The sequence below is a fragment of the Stegastes partitus genome, unplaced genomic scaffold, assembly GCF_000690725.1.
Source record: "Stegastes partitus isolate 25-593 unplaced genomic scaffold, Stegastes_partitus-1.0.2 Scaffold1265, whole genome shotgun sequence".
Taxonomy (NCBI): domain Eukaryota; kingdom Metazoa; phylum Chordata; class Actinopteri; family Pomacentridae; genus Stegastes; species Stegastes partitus.
Genome location: NW_007578996.1, coordinates 1 through 21744, shown reverse-complemented (window position 1 = coordinate 21744; position 21744 = coordinate 1). Strand labels below are relative to the sequence as shown.

Genomic DNA, 21744 nt, shown 5'->3' with positions numbered 1-21744 from the left:
TTGTATACTGATTTTAAGCTCAGATTTGGTTCATTTTTTCTGCCATAATGGCATGTCACAGATGAGTAGTTTAAGAGCTATCAGTAAGTTGAAAATCCAATTATTTTTTTCAGTTTTTACAGTTTCTGGTTGATATATAATGCCATTTAGGTGTGATGAGGAAACCATGGAGAGGAAGAGTATTCAGCTTATAATGTCCATGTAGAGTCATAGTCATTCAGGTTGTGGTATATTGAAGTGGTTAAACAAAGACAGCTGAACTTGCTAGAGTTTCTCAAAAACATTTCAACTCTCCTCTGAAAAAAGGTGTCTTTAAGAAACTCTTTGTTTTACCACTTAAATGTAACATATAATCTTCTTTGTTGTTAGGGTTCACAAAAGATGACAAGCAAATGAGAAAACATAAAATGAATCCATCATGGAAGGCACACAAACACAACAGATAGGATGTAATGCAAACCATGTGTGATGTGTGTGACCTATGTGATATCTGTTTAAAGCTGTTGAACTGCTCCTCAGGGCATTGTCATTGGAACTGGAGAGAACTCAGAGTTTGGAGAAGTGTTCAAGATGATGCAAGCTGAAGAGGTATGAGTTCCTACATTTTATCTGGGTGTAAATCAACATCATGAGAGACTTGAAGCAGCAACTCGACTTCTGCAGTGATCATTAGATGCTATTTTCTGAAATACATATATTTAATCTCAAATCAGCAGCAGCAGCCTTCTGCTCGACCATCTCTGATTTGCGTGAAACTTTTTCATTATAAACTATAAATAGTTAAAATGGTATCTGTGAAATTTTAGCTTTATAAATCAAATACTGTCAGAGATAAAGTAGCCCTTCAACCCACTTTCAGCAGGTTTGAAAAGATGAGAAGGTATTAGAAAAGCAAAGAAGGCATTAAAAGAGCCACAATAAACATTATAAAGACAATAAAACATTACAAAAGACAATAAAATATTGAAGGGGGGGCAACAATAAAACACGAAAATAGTCAACAAATTTTAGAAAAGACAAGAAAACAAGAAAAAAAGGCAATAAAGTGTTAGGACATAATATTTTTAAATGTACAGCAATAACACAAAAACAAAGTATATAGTAAAACTTGAGAAAAGATGAGAATATAATAGAAAAAGATGACAACATTATTAAATTATAAAGACAGCAAGACATTAGAAAAGACAATAAATATTAAAGACAGAAAACAGTAAACATCTGAAATGACAATAAATGATAATAAAATATACATTCTTTTCAAGGCAACAGTAAAATGTCAAAAAAAACTAACAATTATTCATAAATACCTAATATTCAGTATTGTTAAAATATTTGTGTATCCTTCAGTATGTATCATAATTAATTTTAATTTCATCTAATTTTATCCACAATGCAACACAAGATAGAATAAAATAGAACTGTATTGATCCCTTTGGTGGAGAGCTCAGGGAAATTGTTGACATTTTTTTGGATTTTACATTTTTTTAAGGTATTTTCCACAAGAACTTAAAGCCTCACTGGTGAAGGCTTTGAGAACATTTTGTCCTTTTAATCAACACATAAAATAAACTCTATAAATGAAATAAAGACAACCGAATGCTGTGTCCACGTTTGTCCACCACAGAGCTCATTGCCTTTTTCTAAAAGCCTCCTCTGATGACAACTCTTCTGTCTCTCTTCAGGCTCCGAAGACTCCGTTACAGAAGAGCATGGATCTGCTGGGGAAGCAGCTGTCGCTTTACTCCTTCGGTATCATCGGTGAGTTTGTGGCTCCTCTGTGTTGGGTGTTTTTCTGTCTGCTCTGAGCTCACTCTGTGCTGCTGTGTTTCAGGGGTCATCATGTTAGTGGGCTGGCTGCAGGGGAAGAGGATCCTGGACATGTTCACCATCGGAGTCAGGTAGCCACTTTAACGTCGAGCTGCAGCAGAGCCAAAGTAAATGATTGAACCCTGCATCAGCTCCTGTTATCACATTAAAGATAACTGACCCTTGGCTCGTTAAACACTGCTGTTATCATGAGTTAATTCTGCTGTGGCAGAGTCAAAGCCTGCTTTTATGTACGAAGGCTGATTTGGAAAACATTTTAATAAAACAGACGTTAACATCTTCAGTTACAGGAAGAATTCAGCATTTTCAAAGTCACTCCTACAAGTCAAGGTCATTTTATTTGACATTTCTTAGATTTGCTTTTACAATCTGTACAGAGCACAACACCCTCTGTCCTGAGTAGGGAGCAACCAGTATGATTTTATCAGGGCAGATATCAATTATTGGTATTCAGAAAAAAGGCCCAATAACCGAACATCGCAAAAGACAATGATACCTAAGAAAAGACAATGACATATTACAAAACAACAAAACATTTGAAAAAAACAAACAATAAAACTAAAAAAAAAAAAAAAACAGCAATGCATAAGACTACACAACATTAGAAAAGACAAACAGCACAGTAAAACAGCATCATAACATTTAGGAAAAGCAATAAAACATTTTTTATTTTTTTTTAAAAAGGAGTGGCAACACTAAGATATTGAAGACAAAGCATTAAATACAACAATTAAACATTAAAAACAAAAAATAAGACTAAAGAAAAAAATCATTTAAATGAAAAGAAAACAAAAAAAGCATGAAAAATGGGCAGCAATAATACATGAAAAATGATAATGATGCAAATATGATGCAGATGCAAATTTGAGAAAAGACTATAGTACATAAAAAAAGATAAAATATTAGAAAAGACAAAGCACAAAAAAAAAACGCAATATAAGAAAAGACAATAAAACGTGAAAAAAACATCCAAACTTTAAAAACCATTAAAACATTTTACAAAAGAAAACATTCAACTGACAAGAAAACATTAGAAAAACAAATCATGAAAACAGGCGACAAGAAAACATTTTAAAAAATTCTAAAACAATAAAAACAAATTGATTTAAATCTAATTCAGTTATTAATATTTAACATCCTCCCTGTTTTAAACTTATCCTAATAAACCTCCCTCTGCTCTGTCTCCTTCAGCCTGGCGGTCGCTGCCATCCCAGAGGGTTTACCCATCGTGGTGACGGTGACGCTGGCGCTCGGCGTGATGCGAATGGTCAAGAAGAGAGCCATCGTCAAGAAGCTTCCCATCGTAGAAACTCTGGGTCGGTTTCCCTTTATTTCATTCTTCTGTCGGATAGAAAACCAGCGGACTGTCAGCGCAGGAACTTATGAACAAGTTTATTTAGCTCCTTTGCAAACAGAGTTTCCACCAGAGTTGACAATTGCACAAAATCTGGATGTAGGATATGTGCTGACATTTAGCTTTTTTGCTGTCAGGCTGCTGTAATGTGATCTGCTCAGACAAGACGGGAACTCTGACCAAGAACGAGATGACCGTCACTCAGCTATTCACGTCGGACGGACTCCACGCTGAGGTCAGCCTCCTCCGTTACCAGCATCACTACAGGAAATGCCTGAAGTTAGATCGACTCAAAGCTTTGTTGTCTCTGTTTCTGGATCAGTTTAACACCTGAAATCGTGCCAGGCTCCCTCAGTGCTTTCTTGCGTTGCAGCGTTTCGATCAATAACATCTTCCTCAGGCGGTGGTATTTGCAAATCTCACAACTGTACATCTGTGTTTTTCAAATCAATGACAAGCTGCAGCAGGTGATTGAACCAGAAAACAACTGGCTGGAGCAGCAGGCAGAGAAGGGTGTCTTCAAACAAACTATGAAGCTAAAATAAATATATAAATAGAAAAATAATATAAAATATATATCCATATATATAAAAGTAAAAAATATCTATAGAAAATTATTCCTTTTATGATATTTTTTTGTGTTTATTTATATAGATTTTTTCCCTACAGCGCCCTCCATAATTATTGGTACCCCTGGTTAAGATGTGTTCTTTAGCTTCTAGTAAATTCAATTTTTTTTCTAAATAATATGGGACCACAATGAAAAAAAAAAAGAGGAAAATTCAACCTTTAATTCAAGTGCATTTATTCAGTGTGAAAAAAATCCCACATTAAAAAATAATTCTTTTACATCAAATCATGTGTGCCACAATTATTAGCATTCTTGATGTTCATACTTTGTACAACCCCCTTTTGCCAACAATTCATTTGAGTTGAGTTGAAGGTTACATTTTTCAACAATTTTCAGTGTGAGAGTATGCTTCTGCAATAAAAAAGAATTTATTTTAAGGCTTTTAACACATCTTAACCAGGGGTGCCAATAATTATGGAGTGCGCTGTGTCTAATTTTATCAATCTATTTAATTTTTGTATTTTTGAGCAAAGTGATCGATTTTTCTCCATTTTTCAGGTGACAGAGTTTTGCAAAAGAAAAAAAGTATAATTTTGTAATGCAGGCTATAATTTACTAATAAAATATTTGTTATATCACAAGGTTTTTGACTGTTTCAGAAAGCCTCTCAAACAACAAATGGGATAAATAATAATACTACAACACAGATGCCATAGTTCATCAACATGGTTGAAGGCAAAGGCTTTAAATAATTAATGAGGAAGTTGGGACCTGATAATGTGAGATGTTAATTATTAATCATTAATTGATTATTTGCCGCTTTTAATTTAACTGAAGAAAAATATATGTATTGTAGATTGGCTGTAGTACCTGGTTGTTCCACCACCTCCTACTGTTTAACAGTGAGACCCTCACTCAAATCCATGCTAAGTTAGAGAGATCAGTATGGGAATTTAGCAAATTAAGTACCACCGTAAGAAAGTGTCCTGTGACGCTTAATGCTCACCAGACAGAGTATTTGATTTGTAAGTGAGCTGCAGTGCACAAAGATGGCATCACTGTGGTTTAGTGGCTGATTTCATACACTCTACACGGCATGTCTAAAAAAAAAAAAAGACAGTTGCCCCAGGACATAGAATAATGACCATGGAGTTCACGTTGTCTCATTGATTACACCACCATTGATTGATAATGCCGGCAATTATCGGTTAACAAAACTAACACACACTGTCTTTAAATTAAAGCGGTCTGCGAGACAGAATTTTAACTCTGATTCCATAACCTCTCGACTCGAAGCCAAGTCCAAAAAGTTGTTTTCGGGACAGTTTTCATTTTCAGAATCGGCTTAATTGCCAAAGTATGTTAACACGTACAAGGAATTTCGCCATGGTTTTTTACAAAATATAAAATATGAACATTTAGGGGACAAAAGGCAACAGGTTGCAGAAGGAAAATGACAACTAAACTGTACAACTAAAAGAGCAAAGAGTAGAGTTTTCATATGAAACACAGTCAGTCTGTTCCTTTTGGTTGCTGATCCAAACCAGACAATAACTGAACTGCAGAGAACAGACTGAATTATCGCAGCATAGAATTCGATCATATGCAAAATACCAGTAAAAGCAATTTTATTATGTATTTAATGGAGAGATGTTCCAATTTTTTTCTGGTTAATCTGTCCAACCAGATCACTTATTACTAAAAGGAGACTGGTGTTGTAACGTGGCGTCGATCTCTGAGCCCACAGAGAACATGCCGACCCACTTCCTCCTTCTGGAAATCCCAGAAGCCAGAAAACTGCTGGAAAACTGTGTCAGGACCAGAGGACGAATTCTGGTTTAAACCTGCCGACATCACACTGTGTGATGTGAAGATGACATCCAGTCACTGTTATTTATACAGCACATTTAAAGTAGAACAGCTGTAAAGAACAGCTTTCCAGTAAATAAAAACATAACTGGCATAATTATTGGGTTGAGACCCTACTGTGTTATTTATGGTGTGAATTTACCCTAGTAATTTAATTATTATTGATTACAACCCTAAAAAATGCATCTAAAATACAACTTTACCTGACTATAATACATATTAGAACTAAGACTAAGACCCCACAGTGTTATTTATTATGGACAGTTTTACTCTAAAGTTATAAACATGCAAAAAATAAACTCAACAAATCCAAGGAATCATAAATAAAAACTGAACTTTAAAAGTCAGTTGTCCTCAAAAATGACTCAAAAATTGTCCAAAATGAAAAACAGGTGTTTACAAATATTTTGAAACTTGTCCACAACCCAATCACAGAAAATTACACAGCATTGAATGTACCTGTTACCTGCAGGCTGTCTGTAAAGATGCTTTTACAGCAGCAGTGCGTTGCTGTGGAGCCTGCTGCCATCTGTTGCTATGGATACAAGGTCACATCCCTCTTCATTTCAGTGTTTGAGCTCTGTTGGGAAACTGATGAGCAGCTGGAGTTAAACTCATGTATGTGTTGTTATATACACTTTGTATTCAGCTGGTGTTTTGTTGTCCGCCCTCGGTGTTGTCTTGCAGGTGACAGGCGTCGGCTACAATGGAGCCGGAGAGGTTTTACTGGACGGTGAAGTTATTCACGGCTTCTCCTGCCCTTCAGTCAACAAAATTGTAGAGGTGAGTCAGCTGTGGAAAATTTTTTTTAAACTGATGTAATGTAAAATAGCATTCAAATTCTGTAACTCGGAACACCCATAAAATGTCTTTATTTTACAGAGAAAATGTAACTTTTTTGACTGAAAAGTCCTCCTTAATTTATGAACGAGTTAGATACGATTAGTACAGTATTTGTTAAACTAGATACAATTAATGTAAATAGCAGGGAAAAAAAGAGTAGCTTCTGTAATTTTACATTGATTTGTTTGGTAAATGAGAGATATCTTGTATAATAACACAGCATTTCACAACAGAAATGTGGAATACCTGTTTTCATGAGTGTGTAATAACAATAAGCATTGCAAATCCAGCAAATAGAGTTATCTATCCAGCTACATGATTTAAATTTATTTGTTTTTACGCATGTGAATGTCCTTCAATAATCATTACAAAATAACAGCAAACAAACAAACAAAAATCATTGTAGCATATAATATTGTGGATGATGTGTGTGCAGAGCTAACAGTAATATTGGGATGTAAAATTACCTTGAAATGGGTGGTTCTATATTAAGGAAACTATGTAACCTTTTAATCACAATAAAATGAGGAGGCATCTACATTTAAACAGTTAGTCATCACATGCATTTTTGTCTGTTCAGCTAAAAGATATAGACTAATAAATCAAACTGTATTGCTCCAAACAGTGAAATCAAGATGTAAAAATAAACCAAGTCTCAGTGACAGCTTGTCTTTATTTACACTGTGCAGATGTAGTGACTGCTGTGAAGTCAAAGAATCCATTTGCAATAAAGTGACAGCTTGTTTACACTGTTTTTGTTTGTTTGTTTGTTTTTTGTGCCTTTAGGCCGGCTGTGTGTGCAACGATTCAGTCATCAGGAATCGAAACCTGCTGGGTCGACCCACAGAGGGAGCGCTCATCGCCCTCGCCATGAAGGTAAAAACACAAACCGCCGAGCTTCACTGAGCCAGCTGTCCCCGCAATGTCAGTAAATCTGGATTATGCTCAGGTTTACTGAGGAAAGACTCAAACTCAAGGAGAGCACTAGATTCAGCTCCACATCTGCCTGGTTTGTCACCTGTACTGTCAGGCTGCTGTATGTTCACACTTATAATGACAGTTATTTCCGTTTATCCACTAAGCTCATATTTCTCACAGTTTCTAGGTCGCACAATTTTCCACCATCATGGTTCTGATATTTCCACATTACAGACATTCTCCCCTACAAAATTATGAAAGATATCGCTGCTGCCATACATCTAAAAACATCACAATTCCTTAATGTGATTTTTTCCCCTTGATATAAAGGCTAATATAAAATATCTTCAAGTTTTATTATATCAAAAGATGGAAAATCTGGAAAGCCTGAAATAAACAAGACACGGCATGTATGGCTGGTCCTTATAATGACCAAGATAAGAGCTTAAATGCAGTGAAATATCCCTGAAAATAGTGCAGAGATCAAGAATTATTCCTCACACTTGAATAGAATAGAATAGAATAGAATAGAATAGAATAGAATAGAATATTAAAAGGAGAGCCATATAACTGACAAAAATCTTTCCTAACACAAAGTGTTATCAACAGTAAAGAAAATGAACATGATTTCATTAGATCCATTAAAATACAATTTTTATTTAAAATACTGTTTAATAGCCGTTCAACCTATGTTGTAAATGCAGGGACAAAACTGCTTTTCTCATTTTGTGGCACTTGGACGCCAAAACGAATCCTTTGACTGGCATGACAGTGAAAGAGGCTTTAAATTGTATTCTGTTTTGTTAAAAACTCTGCACCAGAACACCACCTTGTGCATCTTTTTCATCCAAACAGTAACTAAGTCTGGAGAAATTCTGTTAGAAATCAAGTTGGAGTTGGAATGTGGAGTTTTCATATGTAGTTAAACTAGCTTTCAAGCATGTTCTCAGCTGCAGCTCGGCAAGCTTCATCTCTGTTTGCGCGATGTCAAATTATGTCCACAGAATTGCATCATCTCTGACTGAGGAAGGTTTCTCAAAGCTCAAAGTCCTCCGCCTGCCCTTTACTGGTTTAACTGGGGAGATCAGCCGTCAGGACTCCTCCAGAAAACACCTGACTGTAAATCAATTTCTGCACAAATTAAAGCTCGCTCCTCTTGAATTTTTTATTTGGATTGTTGTGTGTGCGCTCAGGAGATGAGAGATCTGTTCTGAGGCAGCATCAGTGACAAACTAAAGACACAAAACAAAACTCGGCATCATTTATGTCCTGTAAATGTTTTACTTTGTTTGCCATTTGCTTCATTTGCATTATATCAGCCAGCTTTGTGTATTTACATTCCGTAATCATGTCTGTATTGTGATTTTCTGTGTTGCTGGAGGAGTCTTTTCTTTTTTTCTTTTTTGATAGATGTAATGGTAAATACCAAAATCTCTTCAAACTGTATTTAACAAAAGCAGCAAACACTGATTGACTCCAAGTAACACAAATAGTCATACAGAAGACCACATGAGAAATAGATGAGATAATCACTTATTAACACTAAATCCAACACAAAACAATGTCTACTATCAATCAATCAATCAATGTTTATTTGTAAGTCACCTTTTGTAGAAGTGACAGTCTGATAATGACACAGTTCGCATTTAAACAGTAAAATATTTAAAGAAAAGTACAGAGGAAATAAATAACAGAAACATCCATCCATTATGTATACACCGCTTAATCCTCACAAGGGTCGCGGGGGGCTGAAGTCTATCCCAGCTGACTCAGGGTGAAGGCAGGGGACACCCTGGACAGGTAACCAGTCTATCACAGGGCTACACTTAGAGACAGACAACCAAGCACACTCACAGTCACACCTACAGACAATTTAGAATCACCAATTAACCTCAACATGTTTTTGGACTGTGGGAGGAAGCCGGAGAACCCGGAGAGAACCCACGCTGCACGGGGAGAACATGCAAACTCCACGCAGAAAGATCCCGGGTGTCCTTACCGGGATGCGAATTGGCGACCTTCTTGCTGTGCGGCAACAGTGCTAACCACCAAGTCACCTTGCAGCCCATAACAGAAGCAATTAAATGAAAAATAATTTCAAATAAATTAATACTTCTAACTATATAAAAAAAACAAGTCAAAGTGATAAAAGTGAGACACTTCAGTTTAAACAAAATAAAATCTGTGAATGAATAAAATAATGAAAAAATATGATGGCCATAAAACATTTTAAATTTGATGTCTGAAGTGACTTTTATCCAGCTGTGTGGGTCTGATTCAGTGTGTTGGTCTGATCCAGCTGTGATGGGAGTCTGATCCAGCTGTGAAACTGTGACCCAGATGTGATGTGATGTGATGAGAGTCAAATCCGGATGTGATGTGTGACAGTGATCCAGCTGTGATGGGAGTCTGATCCAGCTGTGAAACTGTGACCCAGATGTGATGTGATGTGATGTGATGAGTCAAATCCGGATGTGATGTGTGACAGTGATCCAGCTGTGATGGGAGTCTGATCTAGCTGTGAAATTGATCCAAATGTGAGATGTGATGTGATTTGAAAATCAAATACAGATGTGATGTATGACTGTAATCCAGTTGTGCTGTTTGAGACTGACCCAGATGAGAGATGTGATGTGCCATAAGTTTCATCCAGATGTGATGTGGGAGTCAAATCCAGATGTGACGTGAGTCTCATCCAGATGTGATGTGTGACTGTGATCCAGCTGTGATAGGAGTCTGATCCAGCTGTGAAACTGTGATCCAGATGTGAGATGTGATGTGGGAGTCAAATTCAGATGTGAGACTGTGGTCCAGATATGATGTGTGATGTGGGAGTCAAATCCAGATGTGATGTGTGACTGTAATCCAGCTGTGAGACTATGATCCAGATGTGAGATGTGATGTGCCGTCAGTTCATCCAGATGTGATGTGACTGTAGTCCAGATGTGATATGAGTCACATCCAACTGTGATGTGAATCTGATCCAGCTGTGAGATGTGATGTAATGTTGGAGTGTCATCCAGCTGTGATGTGTTTGTCTGATCCAGCTGCATTTGTGTCTTGCAGATGGGCCTGGAGAGCCTGCAGCAGGAGTACATCCGTCTGGAAGAGAATCCGTTCACCTCAGAGCAGAAGTGGATGGCGGTTCGCTGTGTTCACCGCACGCAGCAGGTCAGTACACTTTTTAATATTTTGAGTAAAACATGCTGCTGTTAGGAGACATGGTTCATGTGCATTTTAAAATCAGACTCAAATTTAAACTTACAGTCTCTTATCAGGGAAATGCACATTAGCAGCTATATAAAAATAGAAAGAAACAAAGAAAATAAAGATAAAAATATAACAAAGATTACATACACCTTTGTCATTTCTTATTGACCTATTTAACCAAAAAGTTCCTTAAGACTAAAACTTTGTTTTCCAAGGGAGACTTGGCCAAGAAGACACATCATAATATAGTGTATATATGGTAATATAAAAACATAACACAAGGGACATGGGACAAAAGTAAAGCACAGTCGAACAACCAGGGGATTTAGATACAAAAAACATCTTTTGATCAAAGCTTTGAACTGTCCCAGTGAAACAAAATCTTGAAGCAGTATTCTTTGTGAAAGTTATTCCAGGACCAGGGAGCAAAAAAGGAGGCACCTCGCTGTCTTCTGCCTCTATTAGTGCAATATTTACATCATGTTTCCTCATGACTCAGTTAAGACGTGTCCCCTTCTTCAGGATAAAGCCGGAGTTTACTTCATGAAGGGAGCTCATGAGCAGGTGATTCGCTTCTGCAGCTCCTACAACAGCAGAGGATCCACGCTTCCCCTGACCCATCAGCAGAGGGAGCTGTACCAGCAGCAGATCAGCTACATGGGCACCGCAGGGCTCAGAGGTGAAAATATAACTCGAGTTAAAGAGTTTCTTTCAGCATAGAGGCACTGAAAATACTCTGACTGTGTGTGTCTCTCGGTTCCTTCAGTGCTGGCGTTTGCATCAGGTTCTGAGATGGGGAGCCTCACCTTCCTGGGTCTGGTGGGCATGATTGACCCGCCGAGGTCAGGGGTCAAAGAGGCTGTCGGCACGCTCATCAGCTCCGGAGTTGCCATCAAGATGATCACCGGAGACTCCCAGGAGACCGCTGTGTCTATAGGTCAGAGGCAGCAGCAGCTGGCTTCTTCTTCTTCTTCTCTGCTGTTTAACTTTCTTACTAAAGGATCATTACACATGAAAATCCAGCAGAGTGTCGCCTGAACGCTGCTGTTTACTCAGAATAATTAGCACATACAGCACATACACAAAGAAGATACTAATGTCAGGTTTTTGAGATTCAGTATTAGATCATTTGTCTGAAAACAGCTGTTAACCTGTGAATTCTGACTGTCTTTTTGTCCCTGTGCAGCCAGTCGTCTGGGTCTGTATTCTAAAGGATGTCAGTGTTTGTCTGGTGATGAGGTGGATCAGCTGGACCTGCAGCAGCTCTCTCAGATCGTCCCCAGAGTGAGAAAGCACAGCACAAACACACCAACATCTCACTAAATTTACACTGTATATAGCATTTTATCATTCACATACGAGTTATTACATTACAGGCAACCTGCTCAACCATCTCTGATTTGCTTTAAACATTTTATCATGAACTCTGGATATTTAAAATGTTTTTGAAACAAAAGTATCTCTGGAACTTTTAAAGATAAATGCCTGAAATTTTTACTGTCATTTATTCAGAATCTGCAATATTGAACAACCATATGGAGCTGCATGTCACAATAATACAAAATAAAACATATGAAGTATTTTATAACGGGGTTCTCAACTGGTGGGTCGCGACCCAAAAGTGGGTCGCAGACCTGTTTTGGGTGGGTCGTGGACAACTGGTCAAAATTTAATAATATATGTACGTCTCAGGTTGGACTCATTTTTTATTTTGAAAAAACTTTTATTTTGACAGGCATGGTAACCATAGTTTGTTTGACGTTCATTTTAAGTTTGTGTTGATGCTGGGATGCAAGATGGCAATTTAAAATGTGGATTTTCATACTAGGACTGCACCCGAATAGCCAACTATTCGCTCGCTTGTGCTGGAATCGGGATATCAGTTTTGATCTCAGAATATTCCTCCCATCCCTGAGTCCTGAGTGATTGTTGTTCAAACATCCTAAAAATTTAATGAGCAAAAAAACCTGCTGAAAGTGTATCTACAGGCATTTTTTTTTTCAAATGATCTTGGAAAGTATTTGTTGTATCAAGCTAGAATTTCCCACTTATCTTTAGAAATAATCGGAGTTTATGCTGTAAAAATTTCAGTCAAATTGTCGACCAGAAATTGTTCTAATAAATTAGGTGATTTGAGATGGAATGACCCAACACTGATCAGGATTACATGCAAATAACTATGAAGATTTTTCAGCTTTCCAACTCTGAATACATCTTCTCTTCTTTGTGTCGTTCTCTCCTCAGATAGCTGTGTTTTATCGAGCCAGTCCCAGACACAAGCTGAAGATTGTCAAGGTGAGCAGGACACACAATAACTGTTGTTTTTTTTTACACAGTGTCGGTCTCACACAATTAATGTTTCCAGAGTTTAGCAGCAAAGCAAAAGTTAATTTAAATCAATATTGGAGTCCATATAAAGTAATATCAGAAATAACATGTGGATAATATATTTTTGAAATTTTAGACAGATCACACGTGCAAAATATGCCACAAATACAATATACAAAGCATTAAAAAAAACAACAATAAGACATTAAACGTAGACAATAACTCCAAAAGGGCTATAATAATAAATGAGTAGAAACATCTTTCTTTAAAGGTGTGCTTTTAAAAACTTTTTTACCTAGAATAGAATAGAATAGAATAGAATAGAATAGAATGCCTTTATTGTCACTATACACATGTACAATGAGATTGAGAGCAGCTCCTTCAGTGGCATATATAATAAGTACAAAATAAAGAGCAAAAAAATGAAAAATAGAAGAGATTTAAGTATAAAAAAATAAGATAAGTTATATATACAGTATACAGTAGGCACTCACTGAATTTTTCTGATTGTAGGTGGGAACTTGTTCCAGAGCGTTGATATTAAAATAATAAAACCATGATTTCTCTTCGTTTTAAGACTAGGTTGTAGACTTAATAGTAATCCTCTTTATTTATTAAGCACTTTTCAAAATCCAGGTTACAAAGTGCTTTACACGACAGCTAAACAAAACGGACGAGTCATAAAATCATCAGAATTTAAAGTCAGATCAAGAAAACAACATAGTGTGCAAAAAAAACAATACACTGTTAGAAGAGGTAAAAGTGTTGTTGAAAGACAGTTCAAAGAAAAACTAAAATTAGGATAAAAATGTATGTTTGAAGTTGAGACTGGAGCAGACAGAAGGCATCTGCCCGAGGATCTCAGAGTGGCGCATGTGGTACTAAAAGATCAGAAATAAAACTAATCTGTAAAATCTTTAAATCTCGCCTTAAACATAGTGGGACCAAGAGTAAAGAGGCTGAAATAGAAGCGATGTGCTTATGTTCTTGGTTCTGGTAAAACACTCTTCATTTGTCAGTGAGTTTACTGAAATTAAAGTGCCGCCTTTCTGCAGTCCCTGCAAAACATTGGCGCCGTGGTGGCCATGACAGGCGACGGGGTGAACGACGCCGTGGCTCTGAAGGCCGCCGACATCGGGGTGGCGATGGGCCAGACGGGCACCGACGTCTGCAAGGAGGCGGCCGACATGATCCTGGTGGACGACGACTTCCAGACCATCATGTGAGTAAAACCCTGGAGAGTCTTAACCCTGAATGTGACAACCCTAAAGCATGCTGGAGAGTCTGGTCTTTGTGTCGGGTTTGCAGTAATTTAATTCTAAAATTCTTCTCAGCATCTTATCAGTCTGCTCTCTTCACTTCTTGTAAGACATCTCTTACACATTCCCAAAACCAAAGCTGATGTTCTCAGAAAGCTTGTTTTGAACAACATATATTCAGTGCACTAACATGGATCAAAAAAGAAAGTCTTTTTATTTGGAGAACCTAAAAATGTTCGGTGTTTTTGCCTGGAAAAACGTGATTGATCAGTTATTAAAATACATGAATTCACTGTTCCACCTCAATATATGCATTATAAAATAAAGTATCAAGCCTCTGCTTCTAGATCAGCCATCAAGGAGGGAAATGGAATTTACAACAACATCAAAAAATTTTGGTCACTTCCAAGCTGGTTTCTTAAACCCAGACGAGCCCCCATTATTTAGTTCGCACAAGAGAATTTGTTAAAAAAAAAACGTATTCACATTAAATCTGACAAAGTGCACGTCTGCTATCAATCAGTCGATGAGGCGACATTTTTACTAAAACTTCTAGACAAGTCAGAATTATTCAAGATGCTGTACAGGTGACTGAAAAGCTGATAATGAGACATGTAAACAGTAAAACAATGAGAGACTAAAGTACAGAAGAGAACAATATTTCAGAAATATTGTATTTTGAATTTAAAATGAAACTTTCTCTAAATCTATTCTCTGCTTACAGGTCAGCCATCGAGGAGGGAAAAGGAATCTACAACAACATCAAAAATTTTGTTCGCTTCCAGCTGAGCACGTGAGTAGAAAAACAGAGTCATGAATGTTTTTAACACTTATGATTTTAGGTTCTTAACTAAAACCAGCCAAGGCTTGTTTGTGCTTTAGAAGACCGTGATCCAGGTCTGCACAAAAGTGCAGTTTGTAAAAGTGCTCTGTAGTTTTTGCATAATGCTGCTCACGCTTGGTGTAATATAACTGACTCTCTGTGTGTCCTCCCCTGCTGGTCATCAGGAGTATCGCAGCGCTGACACTCATCTCCTTGGCGACGCTGATGAACTTCCCCAACCCGCTGAACGCCATGCAAATCCTGTGGATCAACATCATCATGGACGGACCTCCGGCTCAGAGGTAGAGTGGCATCATGGGAAATGTAATGTTAAGACTGAAAGCTTGTTCCAGTTTAAAAAGCAACCCAAGCTGAAAACAGTATTTAGACCTTAACAAACAAAACACTTAGGGTTTTTTTTTTTTGGTTGTTGTCTTTTTTGCTGCTTTGTGTTTTCAAGGGAAAGCTGTTTTAATGTCAGATGATTCAAATAATACAGAAGATGGAGGCAACATTTTGAGAGTTATTTTTAGAGTTTAAATTAAAATATAACTAAACAGCAAACTCGATGAAATTCTTGAAATTCTGTTTTAAGATATTTTAAACCTTCTCTGCAGCGCCGCCTGGTGTGTGGATATCATCATTTACATGTAAAGCAAGTTGCCTATTAATTATGAAAGTGTACGTTTGGCTTAAAGCTTTAAGCTACCCATGTGAAATTAGAAGTTTGTAAATGCTGCTTTGGCTCCATCAGTGGGTTTCAAAGGCATGTTTTCTTTTAAAAATCACGAAATGGCGTCATTTTTTTTGTCAGAAACTGTAAAAACAGAGAGACACATCAGATTTTGGGCTTTCCAGTGGTCCTTAAATAAAAGAATAAAGCTTAAATCCCTTTATTTTACATATTTGATCCAGAAATTCTCTACAAACACAGTGTTTGCAGCAGATCTTTTAAAAAACTAAAAAAACTGAGCTTTCTCCATAACTGAGGCAACACCTAGAGGTGCAGGACTTTATATTGCAAAGTGAGGAAAAATATGACAGAAGCAAAAAAAAAAAAAAAACACCCAGAAACTGCTTGGACTTCAGAGGGTTAAAGGCTGTTCATGGCAACCAGGAATAGTGTTTTCAGCCACAATATATGATAATAAAAATGTTTAATGAGACAGTAATATGTGTAATTCTGTATTTTTTGATTAGATTGTTATCTCATTAGACTCATGGAGAAACTAGGAACACAACATCGACAGAAACAAACGAAACTAATGCTCAGCCTAAGGTGTCGGTTAGTTTGTGGTTTTCATCCTGCAGCATAACCTCTATAACCTCTGCTTATTTTAGGCTGCTTTTTGAAATCCCAATTTATCCAGGTACAAATTAAATTTATTATATTGGATAAGTTCAATGTATTGCACCGAGTGCCTTCGTCATGTTCCTGCGATGTTTGCATGAGAAGTCAAGTGGGGTTTTTGCAGGAGGAATTGAAGGAAGCTGTGAAGCTGTGGGTGTCTTGACATGTTTGTGACGTGTGTATTCAGTCTAGGGGTGGAGCCTGTGGACCGAGACGTGATCAGGAAACCTCCCCGCAACGTTGGAGACAGCATCATCACCCGCAGCCTCCTCGTCAAAGTGCTGGTGTCGGCGCTGATCATCGTCTGCGGGACGCTGTTCGTCTTCTGGAGAGAGGTTCACCCCCTCACTATTTATCATTCACCACCTCACTGTTTATCATTCACCTATTCATTATTCAGTATTCACCACCTCATCAATCTTTATTACTTCCTGCCCTTGCCTTTAGCATGACAACTGACTGCTCTGCCTTCAGCTCACCTTCACCAAGTGTCTCACAAAAGTCTGATGTTTCTTTCTGTTTGTACAGACAGACACACAAACACACACACACACCCACCCCCTCTGCTCTTATTGACACACACAAACAACGAAACACACATTTGCAAACACAGACACACAGAGGAACACAAAAGCACAGAAACGCACACACACACATACAGCCACACAGGCAAATGCTCACAGACATGCGCGCGTAGACATAGACACGCACAAAGACAAAGGGAGAGGCACACAAACACACACATGTGCAAACACAGACACATGCAGTTACACACAGACACAAACAAAAAAAACAGAAAACGCACAGACACACAAAAACACACATAGATGAACACTCATGCACACAGAAACAGACACTGACACACATAGATGCACGGAGATACACAGACACACTTGCGTAAACACACACACATATATACACAAACACACCGAAAACAAAGAAGCACACAGACATAAACAGACACACACAGAAAAACTCTTAACTGGAGTTTCTTTCTGCCTCCTCGTGTTAAACTGGTTAAACTGGGACTTTACCAGTTCACTGCCAGTCAGACGTCCTCCAGCTGATTGTCTGTTTGTGTCTCCAGTTGCAGGACAACGTGATCACTCCTCGAGACACCACCATGACCTTCACCTGCTTCGTCTTCTTTGACATGTTCAACGCTCTGAGCTCACGTTCTCAGGTAAACGCGCACCTTTGTACCTACAAATAAAACCATATCAAGCTGCTTGGAAAGTTAATTCATGACTGTTTGCATCTGCTTCCAAGTTGTTATTGTTCAGCAGTAAAAAAAAACCCAATAATAATCAAGTTTAGGATTTACATCCGTTTTCCTTTTCTACTGTATTTTTAAACCTTTTAAACCATCCACCTGCAGTGTTGTACTATGCGTGTGCTTGTTGTGTGTCTGTCAGACTCGTATGGTCCACGAGATGGGACTGTGCAGCAACAGGACGTTCTGCTACGCTGTCCTGGCCTCCATCATGGGTCAGCTGCTCGTCATCTACTTCCCTCCTCTGCAGAACGTCTTCCAGACAGAGAGCCTCAGCATCTTCGGTAAGACACGTTGTCTCAAAGGAAAGCTTCACTAGAAAAAATGTGATACAGGAGCAGCTTCAGAATTACAACATAGTTTACAACAATAGTTTTTTGGCGTTTCTTTTGTGTTTTTGCGATCATCTGTGTCTTTGTGCCCATTTTGTGTCTCTTTATGCCTGTTTCGTGTCTCTTTGTGATAATTATTTTGGCTGTTTGTAAGTGGGTTTTTTTTGGGAGGGGGTGGGGTTGTCTTTTTGCAGCAATTTTTTGTGTCTTTATGCCAATTTTGTGTCTCTTTGTGGTCATTTATTGTCTCGTGGTTATTATTTGTGTCTTTGTGGTCATTTTCTTGTCTGATTGTGTGTTTTTTGTCCTTTGTGGTTGTTTTGTGTCTCTTTGTAGTAGTTTTCTGTTTCTTTGGAGTCATTTTTTCTCTCTTTGTGTTCGTTATTTGTCTCTTTGTAGTTGTTTTTTCATCTCTTGGAATGTATTTTGACTCTTGTTGGTTGTTTGAGTCTTTGTGCCTGTATTCTTTCTCTTATTTTGTGTGTCTTTGTGGTCATTTTGCATCCTTAGTGTTTTGTGTCTTTAGGTGATTGTTTTGTGGATAATTTGGTGTCTATGTAGTTTTGTGTCTCTTTGTGGTTGTTTTTGTCTCTTTGTGGTTGTTTTTTGTCTCTTTGCCAACTTGTTTTGACTCCTTTTGGTCATTTTGAGTCTACGTACCTGTTTTGTGTCTTTTAGCAGTTGTTTGTTGTGCCTTTATAGTAATTTTGTGTGCCTTTGAGTTATTTTGTGTCTCTTTGTGGTTTTCTGTCTCTTTGAGATAATTTGTCTCTTTCTGGCCATTTGTTGTTTCTTTGTGGTCATATTATGTCTCTTTGTGGTTGTTTTCCGTCCTTGTGGTCATTTTGTGTCTCATTGTGGTTGTTTTGTGTGTGTTTGTGTTTTTTGGGATTTTTTTCCTAGCCCTTTTGCTCAGTCAAACCAGAATTCCGATTAATTAAATGAAAGTGTTGAGTAGTAGTTGAGTAGCAGTGTGTTTAAATGTGAGTGAACAAACTGTGTTCCTCCTGCAGACCTGCTGTTCCTGGTCACTCTCACCTCCTCCGTCTGCGTCGTGTCCGAGGCCATCAAGAAGATGGAGAGGTGGAGAGGAGTCGAGCGGAGCCCCCCCAACGACTGTTTCCACGAGGTATGACCCGACCGCTGTCCGAGCCAGAGGACGATGAAGATGACGTTTCAGGATCTCACACCTGATGGCACTGACTCACTAAGACTGCAAAGACTTTCCTGTGAGATCCTCAGACGGAGGAGAAACTCTGGTCTGAGACTGGAGGGACGCTGCTGGCTTCGGGACGAGGTGACGGAGGGGGACTGGACTTTAAATTGGGTAGACATGATGTGCTGCTGGGAAATCTGACCTGGCGCTCGGCGTCTTTACCTCCACAGTTCGAGCCCCCTTTAGGGAAACCACCGTGGACCGACCACGCCTTCCTGCCGGGACGCAGCTCGATATTTAGGATGAGAAATCAGACGTGTGCAATTCTTGGCGTCCTTCTCCAGTTGTCTTTTTATAATCGGACATTTAGAAGGTGTTGACCACTACACAGCTTGCTTTTCACGGTGGAACATGGTAACTTTAAATGCGCTGGGCGGCTTGTTTTAATCCCTCTATAGGTGTGCTTAAAGTACAGGGTGGAGGTCTAATGGTACAAAAGTTAAATGTTTAATTTCTTTCAATTTTGCTTAAAGTAAACCTTTACAGGGACATATGGGTCCAAAGGAACAAAATAATTACAGTATCACTTACTGTTATATGGCTGTTTCTCTCTGTGGAGGCCTCTGGCTGCCAATATTACATCAAAATCTATTAGTCAAACTGAAATGGAAAAAACACAAGCAGAGGCTTAAAGGTCCAAAGTTTTGGTGTAAAATTTAGGAACTAAACATTTACAAACATTAATTTAAAAAAAAGAGCAAAGGCTAAATGTCATGAAGGAACATTACGTAGTATATTCATTTATTCTGTGGAGGCCTGTGGCTGGCAAAATTCAATTAAAGTTGTTTAATGAAATTAAAATGATAAACATAAGTTTTGAAATGTATTACATCTGGATATACAGTGTGAGATGTGCTATCTTGTTTGATTAAATGGTTTAATTTTAACGCTGGCAGGCATAGATGTCCGTACAGCAGCAATGAAACGCCAATATCGTTGTTGTCAGGATAATTTATGACAAGTTTTTGACTTTGATGCGCAAAAACCTGTTTTTCTATACAATCTTTTCTTTTTTTTTTCTAAGAAGCCAAAGTAAGCATCTGATTTGTGTGTTAAATGTTGACTAAACACGCAGCCATATGATTACTTTTTTTTCTCAGTCAAATGTGAACAAGGAATTCACCTTTGACTGCATGAATTCAAAGAATTCGACGAATCTTGAATCCAGTTTTTGTGTCCTGATCTAAACCTGCCGTCATGACAAAGAAATAACGATGTTTAAAATAAATCAATCACTGTTTGTCTCATGTCTCTAAAAATGCCTATAAAACCGTGAAAACTCTTATTTCTAAACAACACATCTTTCAGGCTGCTTGTTTCTCCTAAATTGGTGCCGTTTGGTTTGTTCAGGTTGCTGAAAATAAAACTTTGGTGCTGACTAAAACAGCAGTTTTTTAAAGGGATGCTGGTGTGGGTTTGTTTTTGGTGTGAAAGCAAAACTACTGGGATTCATCATAGCTATGTTTGGCTTTTAAAGGTCAATTTTTAAATCCATTTGCTGGTTGTGAAAACTGTCAAAGAAGTTCTGAGGTTTCAAACCTGAGGGCTGTGACCTTAACAGGGGTCCTCAAGGTAACACTGAGGGGTTGTAAGATCACAGCAAAAACCTCCACACACAAAACATACACAGAACATACAACCATGTTGTTGCACAAAAACCTGTGAAATGCGACTGAACGCTGGTCAGCAGTGCTCCTGATATATTAGCAGGTCTGTCTGTGTGTTTCTGACCCGTCCAGGTGGATAAAATCACCGGGTTTCAGTTAAATCTGAAATGGAACACTGTATTTCACTCTGTTCAAACTTATTTTTGGTCTCTCAGCTGTCTGGGTTGCTGCATTAAGGATTATTACATCTCAAACCATCAAAGGCTTCTGCTCGACCATCTCTGATTTGCTTTAAACATTTTTATCATGAACTATGGGTATTTAAATTGTTATCTGTAAAACTTTAGATTGATATATCAAACGGTTTCCGAGATTTCTCTTTTTTATTTATTTTTTATTTTATTTTTAATACCTCGTTGACCCACTCTTTTCGGCTCTTTAAACTGAATTTTGGGTAGATTCAGTGAACTGTTTTGAAACTCCAGAACTATGTTCTACTTGGATCAGACCATCTACCTGTATTTTAGTTTTTGTAGTTCAATTTGTCACACTCGCTCAGTCATTAATGTAAGTTCAACAAAAATATATTTCAGTATAGAAAATGTTTTGTATTTTGATGACGTGCAGCTACATATGGATCAGAAAATATCACCAGTTAAAACAATGCCTGGATCAATGACATGATGAGAAATAACAGCAAAATATTTCGGGCTTTTATCTGTAATAGTTCCTGAGATATTGTTGTTCACACAGGCTCAAATTTTAATGTCCAAAATAAAAACAACCTGAAAGTGGATAGACAGGAATTTTTTAAAAATATATTTCTATTTGATATATCAATCAAAAATGTCATGGTTGAGCAGAAGTTGTTGTAAAAGTCTGATCATTTGAGATGGAATGAACATTAACTGATTGAGATGAGAAGCTTTCTGGTGAAATATTTTACAACATTGCAGCTGATGT

The 21744-nt window shown here is 37.8% G+C and overlaps 1 protein-coding gene across 3 annotated transcripts in view; it reads left to right on the top strand.

The window, feature by feature from the left end:
* atp2c1 (ATPase secretory pathway Ca2+ transporting 1) overlaps positions 1 to 20577 on the top strand; it is a 53688-nt gene extending 33111 nt beyond the window's left edge. For all 3 annotated transcript variants that reach the window (XM_008297965.1, XM_008297966.1, XM_008297964.1), the window contains exons 9-27: positions 520 to 588; positions 1683 to 1758; positions 1832 to 1898; positions 3019 to 3143; positions 3319 to 3416; positions 6309 to 6404; positions 7251 to 7340; positions 10449 to 10553; positions 11115 to 11271; positions 11359 to 11529; positions 11779 to 11876; positions 12837 to 12887; positions 13976 to 14142; positions 14904 to 14972; positions 15188 to 15304; positions 16541 to 16688; positions 17441 to 17536; positions 17769 to 17910; positions 18972 to 20577. In XM_008297965.1, coding sequence (XP_008296187.1) covers positions 520 to 588; positions 1683 to 1758; positions 1832 to 1898; positions 3019 to 3143; positions 3319 to 3416; positions 6309 to 6404; positions 7251 to 7340; positions 10449 to 10553; positions 11115 to 11271; positions 11359 to 11529; positions 11779 to 11876; positions 12837 to 12887; positions 13976 to 14142; positions 14904 to 14972; positions 15188 to 15304; positions 16541 to 16688; positions 17441 to 17536; positions 17769 to 17910; positions 18972 to 19093 — 2064 coding nt within the window. In that variant the 3' untranslated portion in view covers positions 19094 to 20577. The remainder of the gene's footprint in view (positions 1 to 519; positions 589 to 1682; positions 1759 to 1831; positions 1899 to 3018; positions 3144 to 3318; positions 3417 to 6308; positions 6405 to 7250; positions 7341 to 10448; positions 10554 to 11114; positions 11272 to 11358; positions 11530 to 11778; positions 11877 to 12836; positions 12888 to 13975; positions 14143 to 14903; positions 14973 to 15187; positions 15305 to 16540; positions 16689 to 17440; positions 17537 to 17768; positions 17911 to 18971) is intronic.
* Positions 20578 to 21744: the final 1167 nt, after the last annotated feature.